At 34.8% G+C, this 25,112-nt stretch overlaps 5 protein-coding genes across 7 annotated transcripts; 3 read left to right on the top strand and 2 right to left on the bottom strand.

The window, feature by feature from the left end:
* Nucleotides 1-78: 78 nt before the first annotated feature.
* On the bottom strand, nucleotides 79-3,450 carry Cert (ceramide transfer protein). Its single transcript, XM_076388305.1, has 8 exons — nucleotides 2,714-3,450; nucleotides 2,504-2,623; nucleotides 2,167-2,404; nucleotides 1,758-2,041; nucleotides 1,505-1,672; nucleotides 1,000-1,428; nucleotides 804-936; nucleotides 79-697 (listed from the first exon to the last, which is right to left on the bottom strand). The coding sequence occupies exons 1-8, from the start codon at nucleotides 2,984-2,986 to the stop codon at nucleotides 570-572; spliced, it is 1,773 nt and encodes a 590-aa protein (XP_076244420.1). The 5' UTR covers nucleotides 2,987-3,450; the 3' UTR covers nucleotides 79-569.
* Nucleotides 3,269-10,529, top strand: Gp210 (nucleoporin 210). Its single transcript, XM_076389866.1, has 16 exons — nucleotides 3,269-3,272; nucleotides 3,370-3,411; nucleotides 3,521-3,628; nucleotides 3,671-3,833; nucleotides 4,106-4,377; nucleotides 4,461-4,678; nucleotides 4,759-4,899; nucleotides 4,975-8,343; nucleotides 8,424-8,759; nucleotides 8,837-9,055; nucleotides 9,125-9,380; nucleotides 9,455-9,696; nucleotides 9,777-9,926; nucleotides 9,993-10,119; nucleotides 10,202-10,258; nucleotides 10,342-10,529. The coding sequence occupies exons 1-16, from the start codon at nucleotides 3,269-3,271 to the stop codon at nucleotides 10,527-10,529; spliced, it is 5,892 nt and encodes a 1,963-aa protein (XP_076245981.1).
* Nucleotides 10,530-11,344: 815 nt separating this feature from the next.
* On the bottom strand, nucleotides 11,345-12,626 carry Ssrbeta (signal sequence receptor beta). Its single transcript, XM_076389602.1, has 4 exons — nucleotides 12,495-12,626; nucleotides 12,021-12,165; nucleotides 11,627-11,941; nucleotides 11,345-11,549 (listed from the first exon to the last, which is right to left on the bottom strand). The coding sequence occupies exons 2-4, from the start codon at nucleotides 12,162-12,164 to the stop codon at nucleotides 11,433-11,435; spliced, it is 576 nt and encodes a 191-aa protein (XP_076245717.1). The 5' UTR covers nucleotide 12,165; nucleotides 12,495-12,626; the 3' UTR covers nucleotides 11,345-11,432.
* On the top strand, nucleotides 12,626-13,881 carry LOC143186142 (BLOC-1-related complex subunit 8 homolog). 3 transcript variants are annotated; one of them, XM_076389604.1, is made up of 4 exons: nucleotides 12,626-12,697; nucleotides 12,923-12,979; nucleotides 13,039-13,505; nucleotides 13,826-13,881. In XM_076389604.1, exons 1-3 carry the CDS (start codon nucleotides 12,664-12,666, stop codon nucleotides 13,491-13,493), a joined length of 546 nt encoding a protein of 181 aa, XP_076245719.1. In that variant the 5' UTR covers nucleotides 12,626-12,663; the 3' UTR covers nucleotides 13,494-13,505; nucleotides 13,826-13,881. The 3 variants fall into 3 exon arrangements, with proteins under 3 accessions (XP_076245719.1, XP_076245718.1, XP_076245720.1); XM_076389603.1 differs by lacking the exon at nucleotides 13,826-13,881 and having other exon boundaries at nucleotides 12,629-12,697; nucleotides 13,039-13,608; XM_076389605.1 differs by lacking the exon at nucleotides 13,826-13,881 and having other exon boundaries at nucleotides 12,647-12,816; nucleotides 13,039-13,608.
* Nucleotides 13,859-24,836, top strand: Hmgcr (HMG coenzyme A reductase). The gene is given in 10 exon segments (XM_076389598.1): nucleotides 13,859-14,002; nucleotides 20,073-20,283; nucleotides 20,365-20,476; nucleotides 20,860-20,947; nucleotides 21,030-21,327; nucleotides 21,419-21,570; nucleotides 22,204-22,759; nucleotides 22,828-24,071; nucleotides 24,159-24,250; nucleotides 24,253-24,836. Coding segments are annotated over 9 exon segments (2,748 nt in total). The 5' UTR covers nucleotides 13,859-14,002; nucleotides 20,073-20,106; the 3' UTR covers nucleotides 24,282-24,836.
* Nucleotides 24,837-25,112: the final 276 nt, after the last annotated feature.

Below are 25,112 nucleotides of genomic sequence, written 5' to 3'. Positions count from 1 at the left end.
TTATTATGTTTCTCCATTTGACCTTTATAATGTGTATCAATATACACATTTTGTGTATAAATAAAAATAACAATATACTTTTTATTATACAGTTTCGTATTTAATTGGATATATAATGTAACAATAGAATAAATGTGTATGTATTCGATTTGTTAAGATTTGTACAAGTGACTTGCGACAGCGTTTTGTATAACAATAAAATAACAAGCTGTTATTTAAAGAAGTAAATATAATTTATAAACAGTGCTTTAGCGCGTGTGTCCCACGTTACAAAGTTTATTTTGGAAGCGTATATAATACCTTTTTCATGTTTTAATAAATCACTTTCAATGTAACAGTTCGCATCCTGTTCCACTAAGCTATGTATATATTAATCATGTAATGCAAATAAAAAAAATAGTATACAAAACACTTTCATTTATACTGGGAAAGTTTTTGTTTCCAAATTTCTATATTGTGTAATTTCTGATTTTTTTTCTTTGATATATTAGTACATCAACAGCATAAAAACGCTTCGATGTTATAAATAAGGAATTGGATGGAAAATATGATATTTCTATCAATTACTTTTAAAATGTAATTGGTTTATCCTTGCACTGATCGATACAAAAACTAGTGAAACGTTTAAGGAACTTTGGATACTCCCTTTTATAAACAGCGCGCAAAACAGATGCTGGAGCCCATCCACCAGGATTAACTACAATTAACAGATAAGAGTGTTATATGCATAACAAATTAAAATACACATCTGTACACGTAACAAACTAAATTTGAAAAAAATGTAATTTAAATGTAATACGAACCAACAGAACAGTAAGTTATTTTGCAGGTAATATTTTCTCTTTTTATTTCTTCTTCATCTTTTGGGGGGTCAATGAAAGTTTGACACACCAGACAGACGGTTAAGTAAACTCTTACACATTTTCCCGTATTTGGCTGTAAATAAACATTCCAATAAATCTTAATTAAATCGAAATTTTTAATGTTTATAAAACTTACAGGATAATTGGGATGTTCTGTACTATGGTTACAAACTATCCATAAGTCATGTGCATCTGGATCTTGATCATCAGATACTCTACGCATATGTGACCAGAATAACGCATCTCTTTGACTCGCTGGCCAAATTCGTTTATGCGTTTGAAGAAATATTAAAGTATCTTTGGAAATGTTTTCAACCACAGTCATGTCTTCGAGCGTTGCTTCCCACCCAGTTCTATATTCAGGACTGAAGAATATTTCGCAAACTTCATGACCGGTAACTCCTTTGACAACGTGGCAAGCTTTTAAAGGATCTACAACTAAGCCATCCGCTTCTTCTTCGCGTCTATACATTCGCATATCGCCATCTTCAGCGAATAGTTGCCACCCACCGGCTCCTACTCCAAGTCGTGCATAATGCAACTGTTGCATCGTTATTTTCTCTATCTGAAAACAAATTTAACGTATAGGTAAAAAGATATGAAACCGATACAGTATAATGCAATATTTAATTTATAATTACCTCGGGCCAAAGTCTGTGCTTAGCCTCTGGCATAGCAGGAGCAGTTAAAATTGAAACTGATTTTTGTTTTAGACGATCTCTTAATTGATTTTCCTCCTCAATTTTATCTAATCCAGTTTCTACTGCGTCATAGAACTCCTCATCACAGAGAGCACTGTGTGGACCTTCCTGGAAAGTAAAAATTTTCATTTAATCAGAGAATGTGAAATGTATTAGGTATGTGATTATATAAATTATGTATTTGCTTGCAAACCTCATAATCCGGACCTCCATGGATAAGGACCCTTGGTCTGGGAGAATCTCCTTGATGCATTGCAACTTGATCCTTTAATGCTTTGTAGAGTTCTTGCACTTTTCGTTTTTTCTCAACTTCTTTTTCCCATCTACGACGCCATGCATCTTCTCGTTGTAACATTAATTCAACACAATGTTGTAATGTTGCCAATACACCTTCACTTGTTGCTTTGAACGTTATTGCTTCACCCTTAAAATCTACTGACTGTTCAGCTGGATTAAACATTGTCTCCACTTTATTTTCTGCAACAAATACCTTTTATTAGTCATAGTTCTTATTTAAATAAACAAGAAATTAATTGGAAACACGGAAAATTATAAAAACAGATGACTACAAAACAAAAGAGCATAGGTAAACAGTTACATACCTTTCGTGGAAATATTTTTAGCATTCTCTGCACAATTGTCAAAATACTGTTGCAGAGTATCAATTTGTTTAATCAGAATGTCTCTGAAAGTTTCAAGTTCTGCTAATTTTTCTTTCAATCCCCTAACACCACGTTTAGTAAAGCTACCAGCACTTGTAATAGACTGTGTGTTTGACACAAGAGAAATGGCACTACCATGACGTTTCAAACTGTTCTCACTTCCATACCCAGACTCTGACTATTTAAAGTAAACATATATAATAGTATTAATACAAATAAAAAAAGAAATCAATAGCATCAACAGTAAAATACCTTTCTACTTTTCTTATTACGATACCTTGTAAGATTTTAAAACATCCACCCAACGTTGTTTTTCTTCCGGACTGTTTGCTCTTAAATACCATACTAAACAATCATTTACAGACACATCAAATCTGCATTCATCGAATTCGTGTGCCTAACAAAACATAAGGTACAGAATAATATCATTGTGTTTTATGATACTAAAAATTCTGTAAAAAATTATGTAGTCTATCTTAGCTCGTACCTTAATAGTTGCTTTATATAAACTTATTGAACCTCGACATCCAAATCCACTGTCCTGCTCGGATTTGTAATAAGATAAAGTACCATCTTTGAGAACAATAAATCTAGTTTGCCAGCCATGTATATAATTTGTCCATTTGGATAATGTACCCTGAAGTTCTGGAACCACAACTCCGTCGGAACCTTCTTCGTCTACATCATCGCCGTCGATCTCTGGTTCCACACACTCGATATCTTCGTTGACAAGACGAACCGTTTCTATTTCATCGGCCATTCTAGCAAGTGAATCACACAGCTTCGACGTAGATCGTTTTTTAAGATAAACTCAACATACCCGAAAAGATATATTCAAAGTTAGCCCGACGCGGGCTAGTCTATCAGTGAGTTGTTACACGATCAACCGTTTCAAATTTACGATTTAATCAGTCGGTGATCGGCTACGAACTACGTTTCAGAACATGACGATCATTAATTATCATACGCATAACCTGACGCAGAGTGCCTTATCAAATAAACGAGACATCAACAGCTTGTATTTTTTTGGCAAGTAACAGGGATGAGTGGCAGATAGAAAATCAACAGTTTTGCTCAAGCAGTACTTTCATGAACGTTTTAATGCAACGCATAACCCTTGTTGATTGGTCATATTTTTTCAAGCTGGATACATTATTTTGTTCGTAAACGTTTATCGATACTTTGGTATATAAATTATTACTAAATACCTGATATTTTATATTAAGTTAATAGTATGAAGGAATAACTTTATAAGTACAACGTAATACCGATATTTCTTTTTCTGATGCGACAGTGAAATCGAATACGCGCGATAGATCGATTATCGAGTTTCTAGTATCGAGAATTGTATCGAAAAGTGCATACTGGTTTAAAAGCTATTTAGAGACCGCCAACTCTAATGGTCCGTCGTGAATACACGTGAGAATTGCGGTTGGGTCGGCAGAATCCACCGAAATAATGATACTTGTGGCAGTTTTTACTTTATTTTGCGTTTTTTCGGACGCTACGGTGCATAGATTAAATGTGCCCAGAGTTTTGTTACCGGTATTTAATGATTTTGCAGTTAATTTTACACTCGAAGTTACTGATGGTGCTTGTTATCAATGGTAATCATTATTACTACTGTTAATTCATTACTTTATCATTCGATCTTATAAGATTGCAGTCAATTAAAAGCAGTTTTATTATCCAAGTCCAAATTTTCAATTTTTTCTGAATAACTTGAATGTTTTTGTATAACCCCACTAGCTTCATGCATCCTCTGTTTATTTTTCAAATTGCTGTGAAAAAAAGTTTCAATACACAATGTGAATCTCTGGTAGTAATGAAAGATTTGATTTCTATCAATGATATAGCAGAATTTTCGTATTTATTTTAGGTCAACATCACGTTTAGATATCATTCAGTTAATTCCCATAAATGAAAATGTTGAAAGAACTTGTTCCTCTGCTATTTTAATACAAACAATAACCAGAGAATCTACTAGAAACACAGCAATTGTATTGGCAGAGGATGTCAATACAGGGCAGTTTTTAAGATGCGATGTTATTGTTGATGCAATCTTTTCTTTGAACCTTGTCACTACCACAAGAGAATTATACATAGAAGAAGCACCAGAAGCATTCGAAGTACGAGCTTATGATGAACAAGGTAAGGGACTATTTAAATGTGAGCAATACAAGATTATAAATGTGATTAAATGTTATAAAATTTTTTATTGCTATATATTATAGGAAATGAATTTACTACTCTTGCCGGAGTAGAATTTCTTTGGAGTATAGACAATGCTGATAAGCATGCACCTGAGAGCAAAGCACCAAATGATGTTTTAAGATTTATGACTTACCAAGAATCACAATATGAAACTCCCCCAACTGTTGCTGCATTAGATGCATTGGGCAAGAAAGGACATATTGTGTTATTGGAAGGAATAAAAACAGGCACAGCAAAGGTATGAAGATACATGCATACTTTGAGTAAAAATAAAATTATTGTGCTTTCTTGTATAAAAAATTAAATATTTAATTGCAGGTATCTGTGAAATTACCTTATCCAGAATACAAACATGTACCACCCATTGAAGTAGAATTAATTGTGATAGCTAATTTAATCATCATTCCATCAGACATAACAGTAATGGCACATGATAGTTTTAAATATAAAATAATGCAAGTAAGTATAACTTAATATACATTTAATATAATTGAGAATGATATATTCTATTAAACCTTCTCGTATTTTACGCAGGCTTGTCAGGGTCGTTTGGAAGAAATAAATTTACCGTCTGTTCAGTACTATTTAGAAGCCGAAAATTCAGATATACTGGAAATTGATAACGATCACGATTTCGCATACGCGCGATCTCTAGGACGTACAAAAATATTTTTACATGATAAAAACGTTCGTGATGAATATCCTGTTATTCTACCATCTGCTACAGTCAATGTGAATGATGTAGCTTATATTACTCTTGCAGTTTTACCCAATAGAAATTGGGGTTTAATACTGGGCCATACCCACGAGATTGTAGTGGAACTGTATGATAACAAGGATCACAAATTTCATGTTGGAGAAGGTGTGGTGGTGGTAGTGAAGTTAGATGAACACTACTTTGACACAAAATTGGTGACACAAAATGGTACTTACATTGTTGGTGTACCAACTGCATGTGGAACAATGACTGTTGAGGCTACTCTTTATGGCATAATTGATAAGCACGGTAAAACAGTTTCTCTTGCATCACGACCTACCACAAGGGCTGAGCTTTTGATTCACACTCCAGTCACTATCCAGCCTAAAATATTGGCTGTCCCATGGGATTTTAAAGCCAAATCGCGATACGATATAGTATTAAAAGCAAGTGGAGGAGATAGGTCATATGTATGGTCAAGCAGGCATCCATCCATAGTAACAGTGTCTCAGAATGGAGGAATAAGAATCTTGTCAGCAGGTGCAACGGAAATAAGCGTTGCAATGACAAGGAATCAATATAATAAAGATACTGCAAAGATATACGTATTACCACCTTCAAAATTAAAAGTGATAGAATATAATATGGAAGCAGCTATAGGAGAACCAATTTATCTCCACATTGCATTATACGGGAAATTAATGAATGGAACTGATTCTAAAGATTCTAAAGATTCTAAAGAGATACCTTTTAACGACTGTAGAGATATCAGTTTTGAAACATACATTCCAGATGGTAATTTTATACGTAATGATAGCAAGATCGTTGAACCTGTTGGAATTGCCTGCGCTGTTATAGCTATTGTTAGTACAGATATTGGTACATCTGAAGTAACAGTAGTATACAATGCTAATGGTCAATATTTAACCGATAATATCACTGTATCGGCCTATGAACCTTTAGTAGCAGTGCATCCAAGTAGCAAGGAAAGTTTGTTAGCGGTGGGTACTTCGCGGAAGATAGTTTTTAAAGGTGGACCTCATCCGTGGTCTAGTAAACCTCAAAGTTATTCAAAAAAGATTCAGGTGTCTGAGAAGAAAATAGTTGATGTAATGGAATATAAAGATTCAGCAACTGGTTTGGATGATATATCTGTATTTGAAGTGATGTGCAAAGCATTAGGAGAGGTTGTCCTGTCATATACAATTTCAAATATTCCTCTACTACCAAATTGCAAAAGTACGTATGCAACGGAGACAGTACGAATTATTTGTGGCAAACCCAGGCATATTTATCTTCAACCTGAATTCAAAGACAGTAAAAATTGCCCTATAAATCTCAATACAGAGAGAATAATGGCACATAGCGATAAAAGTCTGAAGCTCATCACTATAATCAAGGATGAAGATGGTAGAACTTTCGATAACATTACGAGTTTACACATTGAATGGAATTTAAAGCCTTCAAGCATAGGTTCTGTGGAAATGTCTTCTGGGTCTATAGAAGAAACATTTACAGACATGAACGTGATTTTGCCAAAGCATTATTATCAAAATCTTACATTCAAGAAACATTCGGGTAGTCTTACGTTAACAGTTACCGTCACAGGTTATCAAAAGTATATTTTGAGTAAACTAAAAATAATACCTGAATGGCCACCTTTCGCGATAGAAACTGAAAGGAGAATCTATGAAACCCCTCTTATAGAAACTTCTATAGAAATAGTTTTAGTTAATGATACCAGTATTAATCCTAACAAACTAATGATACTAAATGATCCTACTGCAAAATATTATTTACAAGTTAGCCAGGGTTCTGGATACTACGAATTTGTACTGAGTGCTGATGATATCGCGGATGTTCGATTTATAGAGTCAACAAAAGCAATTAGTATTACTCCAAAAAAATCTGGAATACTCAACTTGGCCTTGGTAGATTTGTGTTTACCTTCAAAACCAGCTGAAGCTATAATCGAAGTGCAGCAGCTTGCTGTCATAGAAATTGAGACTGTAAATAAAATTGAAAAGGGAAAATGTATAGTGGCTGCATTAAAACTTTATGATACAAATGGACACATTATAAAACTGCTTTCTTTGAATGCTATGGAATTTAAAGCTGAGATCGATAACGAATGTATAGAAATTAAACAGTTGCCTGCCAGCGAACACGGTAATGCTCCTTATAGTCAGTTATTGTATATGATATACGGGATGGCAGAAGGGGAGTCTCAGTTAACTTTTATAAGCAAAGGAGGCGATCGGGAAATACAGAGCGATTCAGCGACCATCCAAGTCTTCCTTCCTCTAAGAGTGTTTCCAAAAAATTTAACAATATTAGTAGGAACTGTTTATCAGGTACAAACAACAGGAGGTCCATCAAACGCAGAAATTGAATTCTCTACGAAGAATAATGACATTTTGAACGTTGATCGAAATGGTATATTCGAGGGAAAGTCTGTTGGACAAACGAAAATAATCGTCAGAGCTATTGGTCTCAACACCAAAGGCAACAGAGTTGTTTATTCTGAAGATTATGCTGACATACATGTATTATATCTGGAAGGAGTTAAAATCGTTGTTCCAACAAGTAGAATAAAAGTGGGTGCAACATTCCCACTTTGGGCCTTTGGTATTCCAGAATACTTGACTCCACTTATAATAGGATCTATGCAATTGCCATTAATTTTTATGTGGTCCACCAGTGATTCTAACTTGATAAGTTTGTATAACATGTACGAAGGTACTGGCATCAATATTAGATACCAAAATGAAGTATCTTTAAGAGCTAAAGCTCTGGGTCCTGGATTAGCAACCATTTATTTGAATGTTACAATGCCATGCAATATGTTAGCTGGTTTTAAAAGTGATGTAACATATACTACTTTTATAAAAGTTGAAATTTTCGAAGAATTACGTCTGACGCGTCCCGGATTACCTTCTAATGTTCCAGTAATATTGATGTCCCCAAATTCTGTATTGAAATTGCAAACAAATCGTGATAAACATGGTTCAACTATCTATAAAGTATTGTCGACCATGCATGGGAATGAGTCGGAAGAAACATATGCTTTAACACCAGCATCTAAGACTGTAACTATTGACAAGAATGGTGTAATTAAAGCTGGTGACCATATTGGAAAAATAGTTATTTCTATTACAAACACAGAAGCATACAACTTGAAGCAATCAGTAACTGTTATCGTTGAAGTATGATTTGCGTCGATTATCATATTAATTATCATTGAAAGTTCGAGATAATAGTTTCATTGCAATCATTTTAATTTTAGGTCAAACCTATTCATTATATGATGCTGTCTTTGAAATCTATTCTGCGGATTCGAAATGGAGAGGAATTAAATATGTTACCTAAGGGTATGGAATTAGATTACGCTCTTGAATATTATGATAATGTTGGTACAAAATTCCATGCTGCTGAAGTTAGTGCGAAAACAATGCTTAATCGTGCCGATCTGGCATCGCTTGCTCTAAGTGCTGAAAATGTGGTCACTGCAAAGTTTATTGAAAACGGTGATCTCGTCGTAAAGGCGTATAATGACAAATATCCCAATGCAATGTTTGATTATGTGCATATGATGATTGGTGATATAGTTTTTCCAACAAAGGTACCATATATGACTCTAATATCTTTATTTGAAGTAGATAACTATATTTTATAATATTTGATAATATTATTTTGTAGACAACATTAACAGTGGGCGATATAGTATGTTTCTCAATGCCGCTTCTGTCTCCCGATGGTGATCCAGGTTACTGGCAATCATCAGCTCCTGAAGTATTAATTGTAGATCCTATTACAGGAATAGGGCGAGCAAAAAATATAGGCTATGCAGTTGTAAAACACAGTCTTGCAACTCATATGCAAGGTGAAATAGAAGTCAGTGTATATCCGATTGCGAAGGTATGACTAGTTCAAAAAATTATGTACATTATAGGAGAAATTTTGCTTATTAGTAACTGTATTTAATAGGTATCAATTGTTCCATTGAGAGGTCGAAATATCACGGGGACTGAAACATTTAGCGTTCCTCTTGTATTGAAGAGCAAAGATGAGCAAGTTAAGGAAAATAATGTTCTATCTAGAGGTTTAGGGGGTTGTAGGACATTCTCTTCATTCAGTTTAACTTCGTTTCCCTATACATGTAATATACAGTTTGTTTCATCGACTTCGTCTATTGGAGTAAAAGATTTGTTCATTGTTAAGCCACGATTTGATATCACAACTGGTTAGTACTCTTCTAAATTCATAAAGCAGGAAAATATTAATCACCAATTAACTGTTTTTGTGTATCTGTCATAGGGTTTTATTACTGTGATGTAATACCTATGGGTTCTCCAAATATAATTTCTAGTACAATAGAGAGCCGTATTCAAATAAGTGCTCAAAGCAAAGACATCGAAGCTGTACCTTTAGAAGTTACATATCTTCCACCTGTTTATATTGACGTTAAAGAAATTGTCTTCATTAATACTCATTCTCATACTATACCAACTGCAACACTTGAAATATATGGTCTGCAATCTGTGTTAGATCATCTTACAGTGAGTTTATTTCTTTGTAAAAGCAATAATCTTTGTAATTAATTGATATGTACACATTAATCTGTTTTGATTATCTTCAGATCGAAGTACCAGATGGAATGACTGTAAGTGCCCGGCAATATATTTCAAAATCTACAATGCAATACAAATTGCGTTTGATGCAGAATCATGATGAAGTCCAAGGTCAGAAAGTTATCGTTGCAAACGATATTACGAAGCAAAATATATCTGTAAGTAAATAAAAAATACCTATTAAAATTTATGAATCACTATAGTAATGTATGTTTCTTCTTTAGCTTTTTGTACGCGTTACAAAATATGAAAATTTCATACCACTATCTGGAATTCATTGGGTCGATTACATGTATTTCCATCGTTATACGTTTGGAACATTCGCCGTTGTTGTAATTACATGTTTTTACAGTAAGCCTCTTTCAGTTCCCGACTATAGTATTTCTAGTTTTATATGCATTTTATTAATATTTTATTTGTTTGTTTAATGTAGTATGGAAGAATAAAATGGCGAACATTGACTTAAATATAAAAAATAAAACAGTTTTTGGTATGTACATTTTTATGATAATACAATCACTGTACTTTTGTACTAAACAAATATCTACTTAAATAACACTTATCTCTTTTCAGCTGATAAGTGTCCACCACAATTGAAAAAGACTAGCACTCCATGTTCAACGACAATGAATAGCACAAATATGTCCACACCACGGACCCCAGTCACACCAATAAGACCGTTTTCTGCATTTGATCCTGTTTATGGCGATCCTCGAGGTTTTTACTCAGCAACTAAACGTAATAGATCAATGAATACGTAATAAAAAAAATAGTAAAGCAATGATCTCATCAGTGAAAAGATGTATTGTACTTATGGGGAAGTTATGACGTATTCACTAAAGTTATTTGTGAAAAACAGGTTCGACTGTCAGAAACTGGTGCCTTATTGCTACACATTTACTTTAATTAGAAAATTAATTACTCTTAGAGACAAGAATTTTTACTTTACTTCTACAGTGATATCAGTTAATATTAGTTTATACACGTGAAAGAGTCTGTACAGTCTGTAATATAGAGTTTAAGTTATATAGTTTTGTACATTGATACAAAAATTCACACAGGAATTTTTAGTGTATTTCAACAATGTGTTGATTACATTTATTTCATAAATTGGAGGTATATGGTTCCTAGTCATATAGCTAATAATTTATATCATTACACTAATGACACATTATTACATAATTACTTGATACACATGATCTCATGTGACAATGCAAGCATTACAACAATTTATTACGTTTTTTTGTTAATGATACGACACAGTGGGTGTTTTGAAGTGTATTGTTTATTCCTATGTATCTCAATGTATAATTTTTATATTTTTTGAACATAATTTGTCTTACTTGATGATTAAATAACTTTTTATATATTTTTCTATAAGTGTTAATATTGTATACGCCTCCTATGATTTCCATGTATAATAAAAAAATAGAAACATTATTTAGAAGTAAATAGGTACTAAATATACTATAATACTGTAAAAAATAAAAACATTTCTAATATTTGTTTGTAATTTATATACTAATATTTTAGCATTACGGGTAATTAATTATTTAAAACACAGTAAATATAAATTATTTATAAATAATATTTATTATAAAATTACATAATGGAACAGTCAGATTTCTTACAACTGAGTGAAAAACATTCATGGTTTTGTTGATTCAGTGTTTCTTTGTGGTTTTATATAATTTTTCATATTTACTTTTACTTGAATACCATAATGCAAAAGGAATAGCTAATGAAGGTAATGTCATCACAGCAAATGCAGCCCAATCAACCTGCAAAAAAATATTTTACAGTTTATATACATACAATAATGATATTTGTAATTGTATAATATTGTACAATTACTTACCACATGAGAAGAAAACTGTTTATCATAATCTCTGAATGATACAATGATTGCTTCACCAGGTTCACTGCTCACTGCAAACTGCAATCTAGGAGCATCTTCTTTGCGTCTATACAAAACTTCTGCTGATGTGAAATTGAAATATCCAAATTTGCGTGGCCTCACAACCACTGTATGACTGACATTTGTGTAAGGTGGAACACGATCTATCCTTGCATTTAATTCTCCACTCACATGAGTGAAGTGATCAGGATGGAAAGAATTATCTGTGATTTCAACTTCTAATGCAGCTGCATTCCCTACATTATAAACTGTATACTGCAAGTAATAAATTGTATATTGGTATAAACACATTAGACGTAAGTTACACAGACTATAGCATATTTTGAATACTTACTTTGATCACAATATCCATATTTTCTACAAGATATTTATTAAGAAGCTGCTTAGATACTAATAATCTTGCAGCTTCTTCTTCTTCCTCCGCGTGTATAGTAACAATTAAAGCAGCAACAGCTGCAAATATTATATGCCACTTCATCCTGAAATTATTTATGTATGAAAATATATTACTCGTAACTTATGTAATTATAAAATTAATCACACATTATTTTCCTTTAAATCATACAGTTCAATGCAATTTTTAACTGTGCTCCAAATAATCTTTAAACTACTCTACAGTTCATTTAGAAGAAAACCACTAATCGGGATTATTCGAAGAGGTCAGGTACTATGTTTATTTATTATTGAAATACTTCAAATGAGAATCGAAATTTACTCGATAAGTAATATATATTTATTGTAAACAATGTCTAAAGGCAACAATACTTGTTCTAAGTACTTTTTCATTGAACAATTTTATAATTTTTACCTTCTTGAACAACCTGTGACACTCGCGACAGGGAAACGTTCACTCCATAGGAAGAGTTGGAAGATACATTTGAGAGAAGTGCCAACAGCACACACTTTGCTGCCACGTTTCGATGAAGGAAAATATCGTCGCGTATCCTTTTGACTTCCGGTAACGGGTGTCTCATAAAATGGCGGTGAAAACAAATCGATCGTTTGTTAAATGTTCGTAGAAATTTTATTAACGCGAAAGAGAACGTTTAATAAATACATTCGTAAAATTCTTGTCGATGTGGATAAGTTGAAAATGTTGAATTTATACTAAGTGTTCCAAGTATATAAGAGTAAACACTCTTTGCTTTTGTAGTGAATTAATTTGAGATTTTATGTATCATTCGTATTTATACGGCTTATTATTTATTTTTACTGATTAAGAATAATATTTTTAAGCAATGGCTGCGAAAGTATATCAATCGGATCAAGAATTGGAAACAAAAGTTAAAAAAGGTTAGAATGTTACTTAAATGTTGCATACATGTTTTACAAGTTCTTTTTATTATTTTCAGCTACTGAACGTATATCAGAAAATATGCACATTGTTGCAAACGAACCATCTCTTGCATTCTACAGGCTTCAGGAACATGTTAGAAAAGCTTTGCCTCCTATGGTAGAGAAACGTGTAGAAGTCTTAGCCCTTCAGCAGCAACTTTTGGGTAAATGCTATGATGTAGAGTATGCTGTCAGTGCTATCAAGGGAATGCATGGTGCAGGGAAGAGTTTTGAGAATACTTTGGAATTCATAAAAAGTGCGATGTTCTATAAACAACAATTGAAGTATGAAGAACAACGTAGGAGCAAGAAAGATGGAAATAAAGAGTCTGTATACAAAAGACTATCTGCCCATATTCCCACATTGCCAGATGAAATATCTGATGTTGTAAGAGAAACTGCAAATAGAGTAGAATCTATGATGAACCATGCTAGGCATTCCAGTGAAATGCAAAAGACAAATTCAAATTGAAGGAATCATTTGGTAAATTATATTTAATATATAATAAGTTATAAACAATTGATCTAGAATCAAGAAATTATGTAAAGAAATATGAAATATTAGCTAAATAAACTGATTATTCTTATATTTGGAATGTTGGAATTACGTACACAGCATATTTTATTATTTTTTATTTTAAGTTTAACGTATAATCAATATTCTTTATAATAATTTTTTGACGAATGATTTAGAAATTGTTAAATTCCATTATTTTTTATTAAAAATATCTACATGAAATGTTTTAGTTGATTTTCATTATGAAAGTGATGTAAATGACAACTAGTTCACGTGACATGCTTCAGGTGTCGCCTAGTTCGCATTAGAGACTGCAGTATGCTGTCGGAATAGTGGCATGTAAAATGTTAATTAATATGTAAAGCTGTGATAGAAAGGACAGAACATGAATAGTCAACATCTCGATTTTTCGAAGATGATGCCTATCTGAAGTATGCTTCGATTACCTTTTGACAAGTCTTACGGTATGTTGATTATTTGATAATTTTACATTTCGTAGGTTATGTCTGCTTAGTGTTTGCGTAACTTTATTCAATTTTCAAAAACGATCATAGTGAGTATCGCCTGTTTTATTAAAGAATTATGATTTTTTTTACGAATTTGCTTTCATATTCTAATATACAGTTATCTAAATGAATGCTTGATGCCTTATTTATGTGTATACATATATTTTGTCAATCTTACACGATATAGGATATTTCATACTCTCCGATTATTCGTGCGGTACTAACATCTTGGAAAATTCTAGTAACGAACATTATAGATTGTACGCAAAAAAAACCAAAAATCCAAAATGTACAAGTAATAAAGCAAGGTATAATTATGTAATCTCTTGATTTAATATATTTCTACATATAGAACAGACGATAGTCTAACGCATTAAAAATCAGGCATAATTTACGAAAAACATGCTATACATATATTTCCATAACAAATTGACCACAAATTTATTATACGTTATCGCGAAAATACTAAACTAACATAGATAAATACATAATTGCGATAAATATTGAACTTTATTTTTCTACCTTTAAACGTAAGTCTGCCAGATGAAAATTATGCTTTTGCAACTAAATGGTATCGGTGGGTGATCATAAATATTGATATAAAAGCTGTTTAATTCGGTACAAAGAATTCTTAGAGTCAATTGAACTCGGAATTTCCGAACAGTATTGTACGATCACGACGAATGAGTATGCTACTCGCGTTTCTTAAGAGAAACGCGCAGTTTGCGTTTATATAAAGTCATCCGTGCTGTGCATTGCGTGGACTTCAAATTATTCTTTCTGAAGAGACAACGATCTGCTAATCAGACGTCAATGATACCGGTGTCAATAACAAGGCGCACATTCGATTCTAAAAAAAGGATAGCGAAATTTTGGTTTACTCGGGTCAGATTAACTAATAATCCCCTATCAATCTTGTTGCAAAAAAAATTATTCAATTTTTGAACGATTACAGGCTTTATGATGTAAGAATATGATTGATTTTGGGATTTATAGAATATAATAGAAAAAAAATTGGTGACAAAAGCGTCTAAGTTAAGCACTTAAAAGAGAACTGCGCACTTTTAGCGAATTTTGTCTGTTAACGCTAAGTAAGGGAGTTCCTTTAGTTTGAATATGAATATTTTGATGACGCGAATAAGGAAACACATGACAAGACATTTGCCCGTGACCTGCCAGATTATTGGCCTATTAGAATTGCGATCACGCAATGCGGTTCGTCAAATTCGCGCGAGATATGCCGCTCGATTGTGATGAGGACGGTAACTTCCCCGAAACGGGACTGGCCCTCTTGTATTTAAAACAGTTCCGGGAAGAATAGAGCGTATTTAAAGCTGCCTACAATAACAGTTCCAACTAAACCACTATTCGTCGCCTATTATCCACGCATAACATAACAACCATAAGATTTTATAACCACGTTCATACGATCAAGAAATACAAACCGTTTGAACGTTCTCGCTATTCACTTTCGATCGTGTACGAGCGTAATTTTCCGTGAAACCAAAGCATCTGTTCTTAATTTAGTATTGGTACTGCATCCTTTATATAGATCCATTACCAGTTTTATGTACATATATTCTGTAGCAAAACCACTGACGATTTCTACGCATAAGTAGCGACCGACGCGGATGATTTCACAAAACTTCGCGTTGATTTCACGCAATCCTGTTCGAAAACGATAGACTTACCTCGAAAGTGTGTAATCAGCTTTCGAATTTTACGAAAAGAATGATGTTGCGTCAGATATGTTTTCTTTTAGCTTTTATTAAATCATACGAAGTACAGATTAATTATGTTCTCGTTTTTCTAATGCTCGTGATAATTGCGACACCTATATTGCCAACAGATGTAACGATACGTAATACCTCTCGATTGTGCGTCGATTTCGGTTTGCCATTACCATTGCGCAGTGCGTGTGTAATTTGGCGCGTAATGAACTACTGTGCTCGCTCACTGTGCATTGTTCGCTAGTATTGTACATTGAAACTTTTCAATTAAATTCGCAAACATTTCACAATTCGCAAACTGTGCTGTATTTGCGTAATCCTGCACAAGTGTTGATGGTAAGCGGCAATGAATTATTGTTATATTACAGTAATATCTTAATTTTTGATTTCGACGAAATCCTGATATCGGGATTGGTATTATAACTTTTGAACCTGGTGAAATTTCAATCACGAGAGTATAATCTATACAAATCTGACAAATCTGACAAATTGATTGACTGTTGGTTTATTTATGTCGAAATCTACAAAACATTATCTATTTGTTATTTTGCGTTGTAAAATTTACTTCCTCATTTAGTACTGCTTCGAACAGATTTAACTTTAAAATTTAATTGTAGGATTTACATTTTATCTATTCTCTCTAAGTACCACTTTTCCTCTCGTTATTTCTAATTTATACGTATCAATATTTATAAGCCTGATTTAACATTCTTCATATTATATTATTTAGTTTCGACTTGGAATGCACATATTCCTATTATTGACTCATATCTGCGATTTAAATACATCGCCTATTCTTTCAAGAACGCGCTCAAAAATGAAATCTCGTTTTAGATAAACTATCATCCAATTTTATTGCGCTTTAGCGAACCAGTTTTGTCGACTGTTTGCTAACTGATTCATTCATTATTTTGGCAGCGATTCGAAGACCCGCCGTGGTCCACGTGCTCTTCTTATTCCCGCGATTTTCAATCAGTGCAAAAGGCGCACGATAACAGAGATATTTGATACAGATAAATGCAAAATATCAATATCTTGATAATTTGTCTGGTACATAAGTAATTATCAAATTCAGACAACAGATATTTCTCTCTTTTGTTAATCAAAATTGCTATTTTCGTATAAGATATGTAGGTAACACTGCGTGAGGATCAAAGGCGCGTGCTCGTGAAAGGGGAAAGAGAAAGAGAGAAAGAGGCGAAGATTACCGAGTGTTGTCGGAAAAGGACGATCATTTTGCTGAAAGGGTCGATCAGGCTGCTCGAGCATAAGCGCAGCTTTGTTGCTCGGCGAACGCCGTGCCGTCGCTGTCGTGCTCTTTTTCATGTAAATTGCATCGAATCGTCTCTTGTGTCGCGTCATTTTTGGCGAACTGGGTAACTTCATCCGTTCGTCGGAGAAAGCTTACACAAATCATCTCGTTTCATATTCGAAGTACAGATCGATCCTTTGTCTTTCGATAAATCAGATTTTCGCGTTTGACGTTTGCAAGTTGAAGGCGCGCAACTTTTGATGCAGTCATGTGAATAGAAAGTTTACGTTTGCCTATTTTTTTTTTTTCGTGTGTGCACGCGCGCTTCTCCTTTTTCATTCTATTCTTTGGACGTTAAAAAGAGAATAAGGAAAAAAGCGGGCAAGATATACATATATATGCGATACGTGACCACGTGCGCACCGTCTGTCAAGAGTTTCATCGAGGCGCCCTCCGGTGCACCTGAACAAGGTATGCTCGACCGCATTTTGTTGCCGCCGCATCGGAGCGGGGCGTTTAATCGAGTTAATGGGGCGGTATTGGGTCATTGAGAATAAAAAAATTTTCACCTGATCCGGGATTGAATTGTTTCTGGGCTAATTAATCGCGCTTCTCTTCGCCAGATTCGTTCTGCATCGCGGACGCTTTCTGCATTGAATTGACACATATCCGAACGTTTCCGGTTCTAGCGTACTACTTTTTTCCTACCAAGTATTTTACCTCTTTTTACTACTGATAAAATATGATAATTTGTATGTTATCTTCCACTCATTTGCATGTTCAAGGAGAATCATTTGTAGTATACATATATACTTATTATATAGATATACCAGATTGATTATGTTTACTTAACTGTTTAACTATTTTTAATAGCTATTCGAATGTATTAATGTAATGAATGTTATTGAAATAGTTGTTTTGCATTGCATTGTGTATCTAATTAGTAACATTGTAATATTAAGTATTTATTTATACGGAAAGTATCCTTATGTTTTCCTAATAAGTCACGGTTCCGAAACATTTAATGATAACGTCTCTTGTTCTAGTTATATATTAAAATAAGTAGGTGTAGATAGTCGCTTATAGTTTTTTTAACGCGGCAAGGACGAAGGTGAGGGTCGAAATGGATATCTTATCACGGTCGACATCGTATTACTGTATAGAATATCATAAATTAAAAATTTATCAAAATTCAGTTTTGAATGTTTCAAGTGTGTTATTAGCAAGTGAATGTCTCTGATATGAGAATCTTGTCTTCTCTATGAGAACTGAGAACTAGTTAATAAATTTTTCGATAAAAAGTTGGAAAATGAACGGTATCTATTCATAGATATCTATTTTCAAAAGAGAAACATTACGTGGAAAGACCGAGAGGCTGAACGTCGAAATAAAACATTACATGCTTCGATGTACGAGAAAGGTGGGCACATCTTTCACGTTCGAGGAAGTGAATGGCTCAAAAAATTTCAAGGTCGTCGGCCTGATTCCTTTGAGAGGATCTGGTACTGATCGTAAAATAAGAAACACTTGCAGACGAAAAATTACAGTCGATAAAAATAGAAATGCTTTGGAGAATGCTAAAAAAAACTCGCAAGAGTTGTACACGTGTACTTTATTTAAGAAAAATGCCACTATGATGATTTATTTTCATGTTTCCTGTTTAACTGTACTTTCTACCTATTTCGCAAAGAAAAGATGAACTTCTCTATCGCTGCCACGCTTTTCCTTCTCTTCAGCTACAGGTGGAGAGAATAGAATTTGAGTTTTGCTTGTCTCATGCGCGATCGAATGTCTCATATCTCGGTTATTTTTGGTTCACCATGAACGTCCATAAAGCAAATATACAATGCGTCGACACTTTATTGTTTGATCGTGACTAAACTTTTGAATAAACCAGTAGAACGTCAGACAGCTAATGTTAAACTACTGTTTCTGGAAACTACTGTTTATTTACGATCTCTCCCCCTTTCTGCGTTATACTGTATACTTCTTAGAATGATAGAAAGTTCAGAGAATTTAAGCTCGACGATAAAATAATTAAATCATTTAAATTTCAATTTCAGTATTTCTGAAAACTCATGAAGGAAAAATAAATTGCGATAAGTTGTATCGGAGTTACATGCACTCGAGATTTATCACGAGCTCGAGAAGTCACGAGATGCTGCGGCATTTCCTGAAACGCGCGCGACTCAAATTTATTTGAATGACAATGCCCCGTCAAAATAACGGAGTAAGGCGCTTTCAACGCGGGTCCCATTGAAATCGAGAAGAGAGGTCAGTGGTCAGTCGAGTATAGAAATGTTCTCAGGAGCTCTTGGAAAGTTACCGACCTTGACAGACATTTCATTCTTCCAAGTTACATACTCGCCGTTCAATTAGCTTCTTTTTTACACCTTTCTGTCAATAAAAACGTATGTGGAGTAATATCCACTCGGCGCTCCTAGATCACTTGTGTCCTTAACACGCGAAGGAGGCTATCTTTGCTGATTAAACATCGGAGCTCTGAATTTCATTTCGAAGCGTCGAGAATTACGTTTATTCCCAGCACTTGTGGGTTGTAAATGGTTTGCCACCGACATCATCTGTCCTCTTCTTTTCGTGTTGCCTAAGCCTCTCCCAATGTCGATGTCCCAACAGTCGAAGACAAACCGGTAGAAAACGGAATTTCGATTTCATTGGAAGAAACTGAATCTTCGACACGCCTCGGACGGACGTAGATTGCATAATCGAAAGTGTTATGGCTATATGGAGCATTATTGACACGACAGAAAGGTCGTGCCGCAATAACCGGTCCTCTTCACTCGCTTTCCCCAAACCTGTGTTTTGATTCGTCTGGCACCCTCTTCCTTCTCATCAAGAAGGAGAGGAGGGACCATTTGGCAAATTGTCCCTACCGATTTCACTGAATATCTTCGACGATTGAAGATTACTTTCTTCTGGTTCAACTTTTGATATCGTATATTGCGTGGCGAGTAGATAATCCTAGGTGAACTTTATGGAAGGAGCTTTTTATAATAATTTTTCTTATTTTTTTGTAATGTTTCAGGTTTTTGTAAGTAATTGCCATAAAAAAAAGAAGCATGTTGGCACGGCTGTTCGAGACCCACGGTCGCTTTTGCGCCGGTCATCCTCTGGAAGTGATCGTGACAACCTTCACGCTCACGGCATGCATCCTGAATATGGAGACCGGAAGTGGACAGTCACGGGATGCGACCCTTTCCACGTCTTCGAATTGTAGACACGGGAAATGCACGGACGTATGTATATCTTGAGATTCGAGTTTCTTTGACTCGGTGGCATAATGGTAGCCGCATGAATAACGTATGATTCTTTATTAGGACCTAAATGCAGCTGATGTTATAGTCATGACTATAATACGATGTTTGGCTATACTGTATACCTATCACGAGTTTCGAAATCTACAAAAATTGGGTTCAAAATACATTTTAGGTAAGCGGATATATACTCTCAAGCGTGTTGCATTATTACTTTAGATGATAAATGTGTACAATCGAGGAAAACAATCGGCAAAACGATAAGAATGATCAAAAGAATAGCATGTACAGATTATGTCTATTTCAATCATTTATATTACCGGATCTTCTCATGGTACACGTGAAAGCTTTCAGTGTCAGTGAAAGTCCTGTGGAAAGCGATAGCGTTCCATTTGGTACGACACCCGATGATACGTAATTGTCGAATTTGCATATAGCTCATTGCGAAAAAATACGCACGTTTCTATTACCGCGCGTAGAGATTTCATTCTTACTTAAGATATAATAGTAAAGATCAAACAATGAAGTTCTAACAATGTGAATTTGATCTTCTGCTAGGTATCGCGGGCTTATTCACCGTCTTTTCCAGTGTTGTATTCACTTCCAGCGTAGTGAATTTCGGACGTAGCGATATTTCTGACTTGAAGTAAGTGTTCTTGTGAACCGTACTGTTAAGCTTAGAAATATGTGTTATTTATTTTCTGTTACATAAAGTGATTTCTTTTCAGGGACGCGTTGTTCTTTTTTCTACTTATTATCGATCTATCAAAGGCGACCATATTAGCGCAATTAGCTTTAAGCTCTAGAAATCAAGAGGAAGTGCGTGCAAATATTGCTCGAGGCATGTCTCTCTTAGGACCAACTATTACTTTGGATACTGTAGTGGAGACGCTACTTATTAGCATAGGATCTCTATCAGGCGTTAGGAGATTGGAAATCCTATGCAGCTTCGCTTGTCTTGGAGTCGTTGTGAATTACATCGTCTTCATGACCTTCTATCCAGCATGTTTATCGCTCATTCTCGAGGTAATTTTCTATTTCTCGTTCTTTCCCTCTTTTATAGGTAGAATTGTATACATATAGTACGCAGAACCTGTCATTGTCACCTTTCTTTCAGCTTTCTCGCGGATCGAATAGCATGAAACCATTGAGCGCCGACAAGATGTTCATAATACAGCCATTGAACGAGGAGGATCAAAAGCCAAATCCGGTAGTGGAACGCGTCAAACTGATCATGATCGCTGGCCTATTTGTAGTACACGCTAACAGGTAGTATATTTTATCTACTGTATCCTTTTTTTCTGGTAATATATACGGGTAGAGTTTTTCATGTGAACTGAACTCTATATTTTATACATCAGATAAAATGTGACAGTGTGGAAGGAGAACCAACGAAAAGCTTATCGCCTATCTGCCCCCTACCATCTGCACTTTTTTTTTTGCCCGAGTTCATCGGTGTTTTCGTTCCTTGTTCGGCAGTTTTTTTTACTCCCAACTTCCTCGGGGTCGGGTTCAACTTATTACACAGTAATATAAGTATGCGTTTAATTCATATTCAATGAATACCTGGAAGGAGGAGATCTTATCGCAGCTTGGACTCCTTTAACCCCTTTGACAGCTAAGTTGGGAACCAGTGCGTGATTCGCCCGCGCCCGGTTAAGAATGACAGTAATTATTGATTCTTTTGCGCCGATTTCGAGCGTTGTTAAAATAGTTTGGATAAATTGAGATCTATTGCTGAAGCTTCTTTTTTTAACTTTTGAAAGTTGTCTGACTAACATATAAATTTATGACATTTATCTAAAAATGTCATCGACTGGACCTTCGCGACAAGTGTGTCATTCATAAACCCAGGAAATTATAGAAACGTGTTTGTTAACACAAAATCATTGCGTGTTGCAGTCGCTGGCCTTTCAAAAATGACGAAAGCGAGCATACAATGGAAAATAAGGTGTCGACGACGAGTTCTCATATCGTAGCGAACACTTACAACAAGACAGAAAATCCACCGGAAGTCAAGGAATATTTAATGAACTGGTTGTCAGTTAGCGCGGATAATATTGTGATATTGATACTTCTTCTCGCACTCGCGGTCAAATTTATCTTTTTCGAAGACAAAGGTGATATCGCTAAGCAGTTGCGATTCAAAGAGGTGGGCGACACAGAGGAAAAGGTTGAGACAGAGTATACTCTTATCGAAAATATGAACACAGCTACCATGGACATGTCGCTACGTCAAAGATTTGGTGAGCCGTTGCGCCCTGCTGTTTTTCCCCTGTCTGGAGTTGGAGGTGATTGGATCGAAGTGGATAATGAATCTCAGATGGAATTTATCGATAAAGAAGTCCAGACTGATATGAGACAATTGAGTCTAGATACGTTGAATAGTGAAAGTCTGTTACCTGTTTCAAAAGCTCCCAGATCAGTAGAAGAATGTCTCGAGATATACAAATCTGAAGTAAGTATCTTCTTTAGGATATCATTGCGAAGTTTCGAGCTTTGTTTAATGATATTTTGCATTTACAGCTTGGAGCAAGTGGCCTAACAGATGAAGAAGTCATTCTGTTAGTCAAGCATAAGCATATAGCTGCTTATCAGTTGGAAAAAGCAGTCGGAGACATGGAACGCGGAGTCGGAATCAGACGCCTTATAATTGGAGAAGCTGGGAAGTTTATTAAAGAACTGTACGATTTGCCATATAAAAACTACGATTACAGTAAAGTATTGGGAGCGTGTTGTGAAAATGTCATAGGATACGTACCAGTGCCACTTGGTATCGCTGGTCCATTATTAATCGACGGCGAATTATATCACGTACCGATGGCGACGACCGAAGGATGTTTAGTAGCGTCCACTAATCGTGGAAGTAGAGCATTACTAAAATGTGGCGGTGTAACAAGTCGTGTAGTAGCTGATGGAATGACCAGAGGACCAGTTGTAAGATTTTCGAATATAGTTCGAGCTAGCGAGGCTATGGTATGGATGCAAGAGCCAGATAATTTCGAGAAAATGAAAGAGAGCTTCGACTTAACTAGCCGATTCGCAAGATTGACGAAGATTCATGTTCGCATCGCTGGTAGACATTTATTTATTCGTTTCGTAGCGACAACTGGCGATGCTATGGGGATGAACATGTTATCCAAAGGCACGGAAAAGTCATTGAACACGGTGAAGGAATACTTTCCTGACATGGAAATACTATCGTTAAGCGGTAACTTCTGTACGGATAAAAAGCCAGCGGCTGTAAATTGGATTCAGGGTAGAGGTAAAAGTGTGGTTTGTGAAGCGGTGGTACCTGCAGACATCGTTACTAATCTGCTGAAAACATCAGTCCGTGCCTTGGTTGATACAAATATTAGTAAAAATATGATTGGGTCTGCTGTGGCAGGCAGCGTGGGTGGCTTTAATGCGCACGCTGCGAACGTTGTAACGGCTATCTACATAGCTACGGGTCAAGATCCTGCACAGAATGTTGGTAGCAGTAACTGTATGACATTGATGGAGCCATGGGGAGCGGATGGAACAGATTTATATGTATCTTGTACAATGCCTAGTATAGAAATAGGCACACTTGGCGGTGGAACTGGTCTTCCCGCGCAAGGAGCATGTTTAGCTATGTTAGGTGTTCAAGGCGCGCACCCTAGTCAACCTGGTGAAAATGCTAGTAGGTTGGCAAGAATTGTCTGCGCTACGGTACTCGCCGGTGAATTATCATTAATGGCTGCTCTCGCAGCCGGTCATTTAGTCAAAAGTCATCTTAGGCACAACAGGTATGTTGAGAAAAACTTATGTTATCATTGATTCACTGATTGTTTGAGTAGTGAGAGAACGTTTAACAATATATACTTCTGTTTCAGATCATCTGCTACAATGTCGAGCATAACAACTGTTCGCCAAAGTACTGTTGTAGGAGATAAACTGACTGTGCCAAGTGTTTTAGAGCCTGTACAAACTGTAAAGAATTTATAGAGAAGTTTTAGTGTTAATCGTGTATAAACGGGTTCCTTTTTGATCTTGGGGTAGAATTTTGTGTGCGTGTTATCGTACGACTGCTTCTACATAATATTCCAAAGAAATAATATTTCGCTTATGTACTGGAAGGAAAAATATATACCAAAAAAAGAAAATAGCAATAGAAATTTAAACGATGAAATAATTTCAACAAGTTCAATGACGATACAGTGATCATGGATTTTAAATTGAACATAAAAGTAATTTGAATATATTATGCCTATTGTTTATATTGCGAGCAGAGTATAGTGTTTTAAATGCAACGAAATGTGTATACATACTTCATTTGTAAAGAGCTATATAGTTCATGATGGTTGTATAAAATTAACAAGGTGCAAAGTTTATTTTTGCGTGGTATTATTTTTACATAGTGCAATATTAAGTTTTAACTATAGTAATTTAATTAATCAGACCGTCATAATGTAACAATAAAAAATGTTATAATCAAAGACTATGTATTATACAGTATACTGAGTACAATCAAACTAAGGGATGTTCTCCGTAAATAGAAAAATATGTATAATTATGGTATTATAATTCAAATAAGCATTTTAAATTATATTTCTTGTTTTTAAATGTTTAAATGACGAGAAACAGAAGAAAATTACATAAAATCAAGTGTAAAATTTTATTAGTACAAATGCATTCGATTTCAATTGAAGAATATTTCAATACAAAGAAAAAAAATAAATTAATAATAAGCAAAGTGGAACTTTTTCGTCTTCTTTCTCAAGACTTAATATCAAAGTAGGTATTCCTATGATATCACACAGCCTAATATAATACATATTGTTATAAAA

The sequence above is a fragment of the Calliopsis andreniformis genome, chromosome 12, assembly GCF_051401765.1.
Source record: "Calliopsis andreniformis isolate RMS-2024a chromosome 12, iyCalAndr_principal, whole genome shotgun sequence".
Lineage (NCBI taxonomy): Eukaryota > Metazoa > Arthropoda > Insecta > Hymenoptera > Andrenidae > Calliopsis > Calliopsis andreniformis.
The sequence above is the reverse complement of the archived record's forward strand: the minus strand, read 5'-3'. Positions and strand labels throughout refer to the sequence as shown.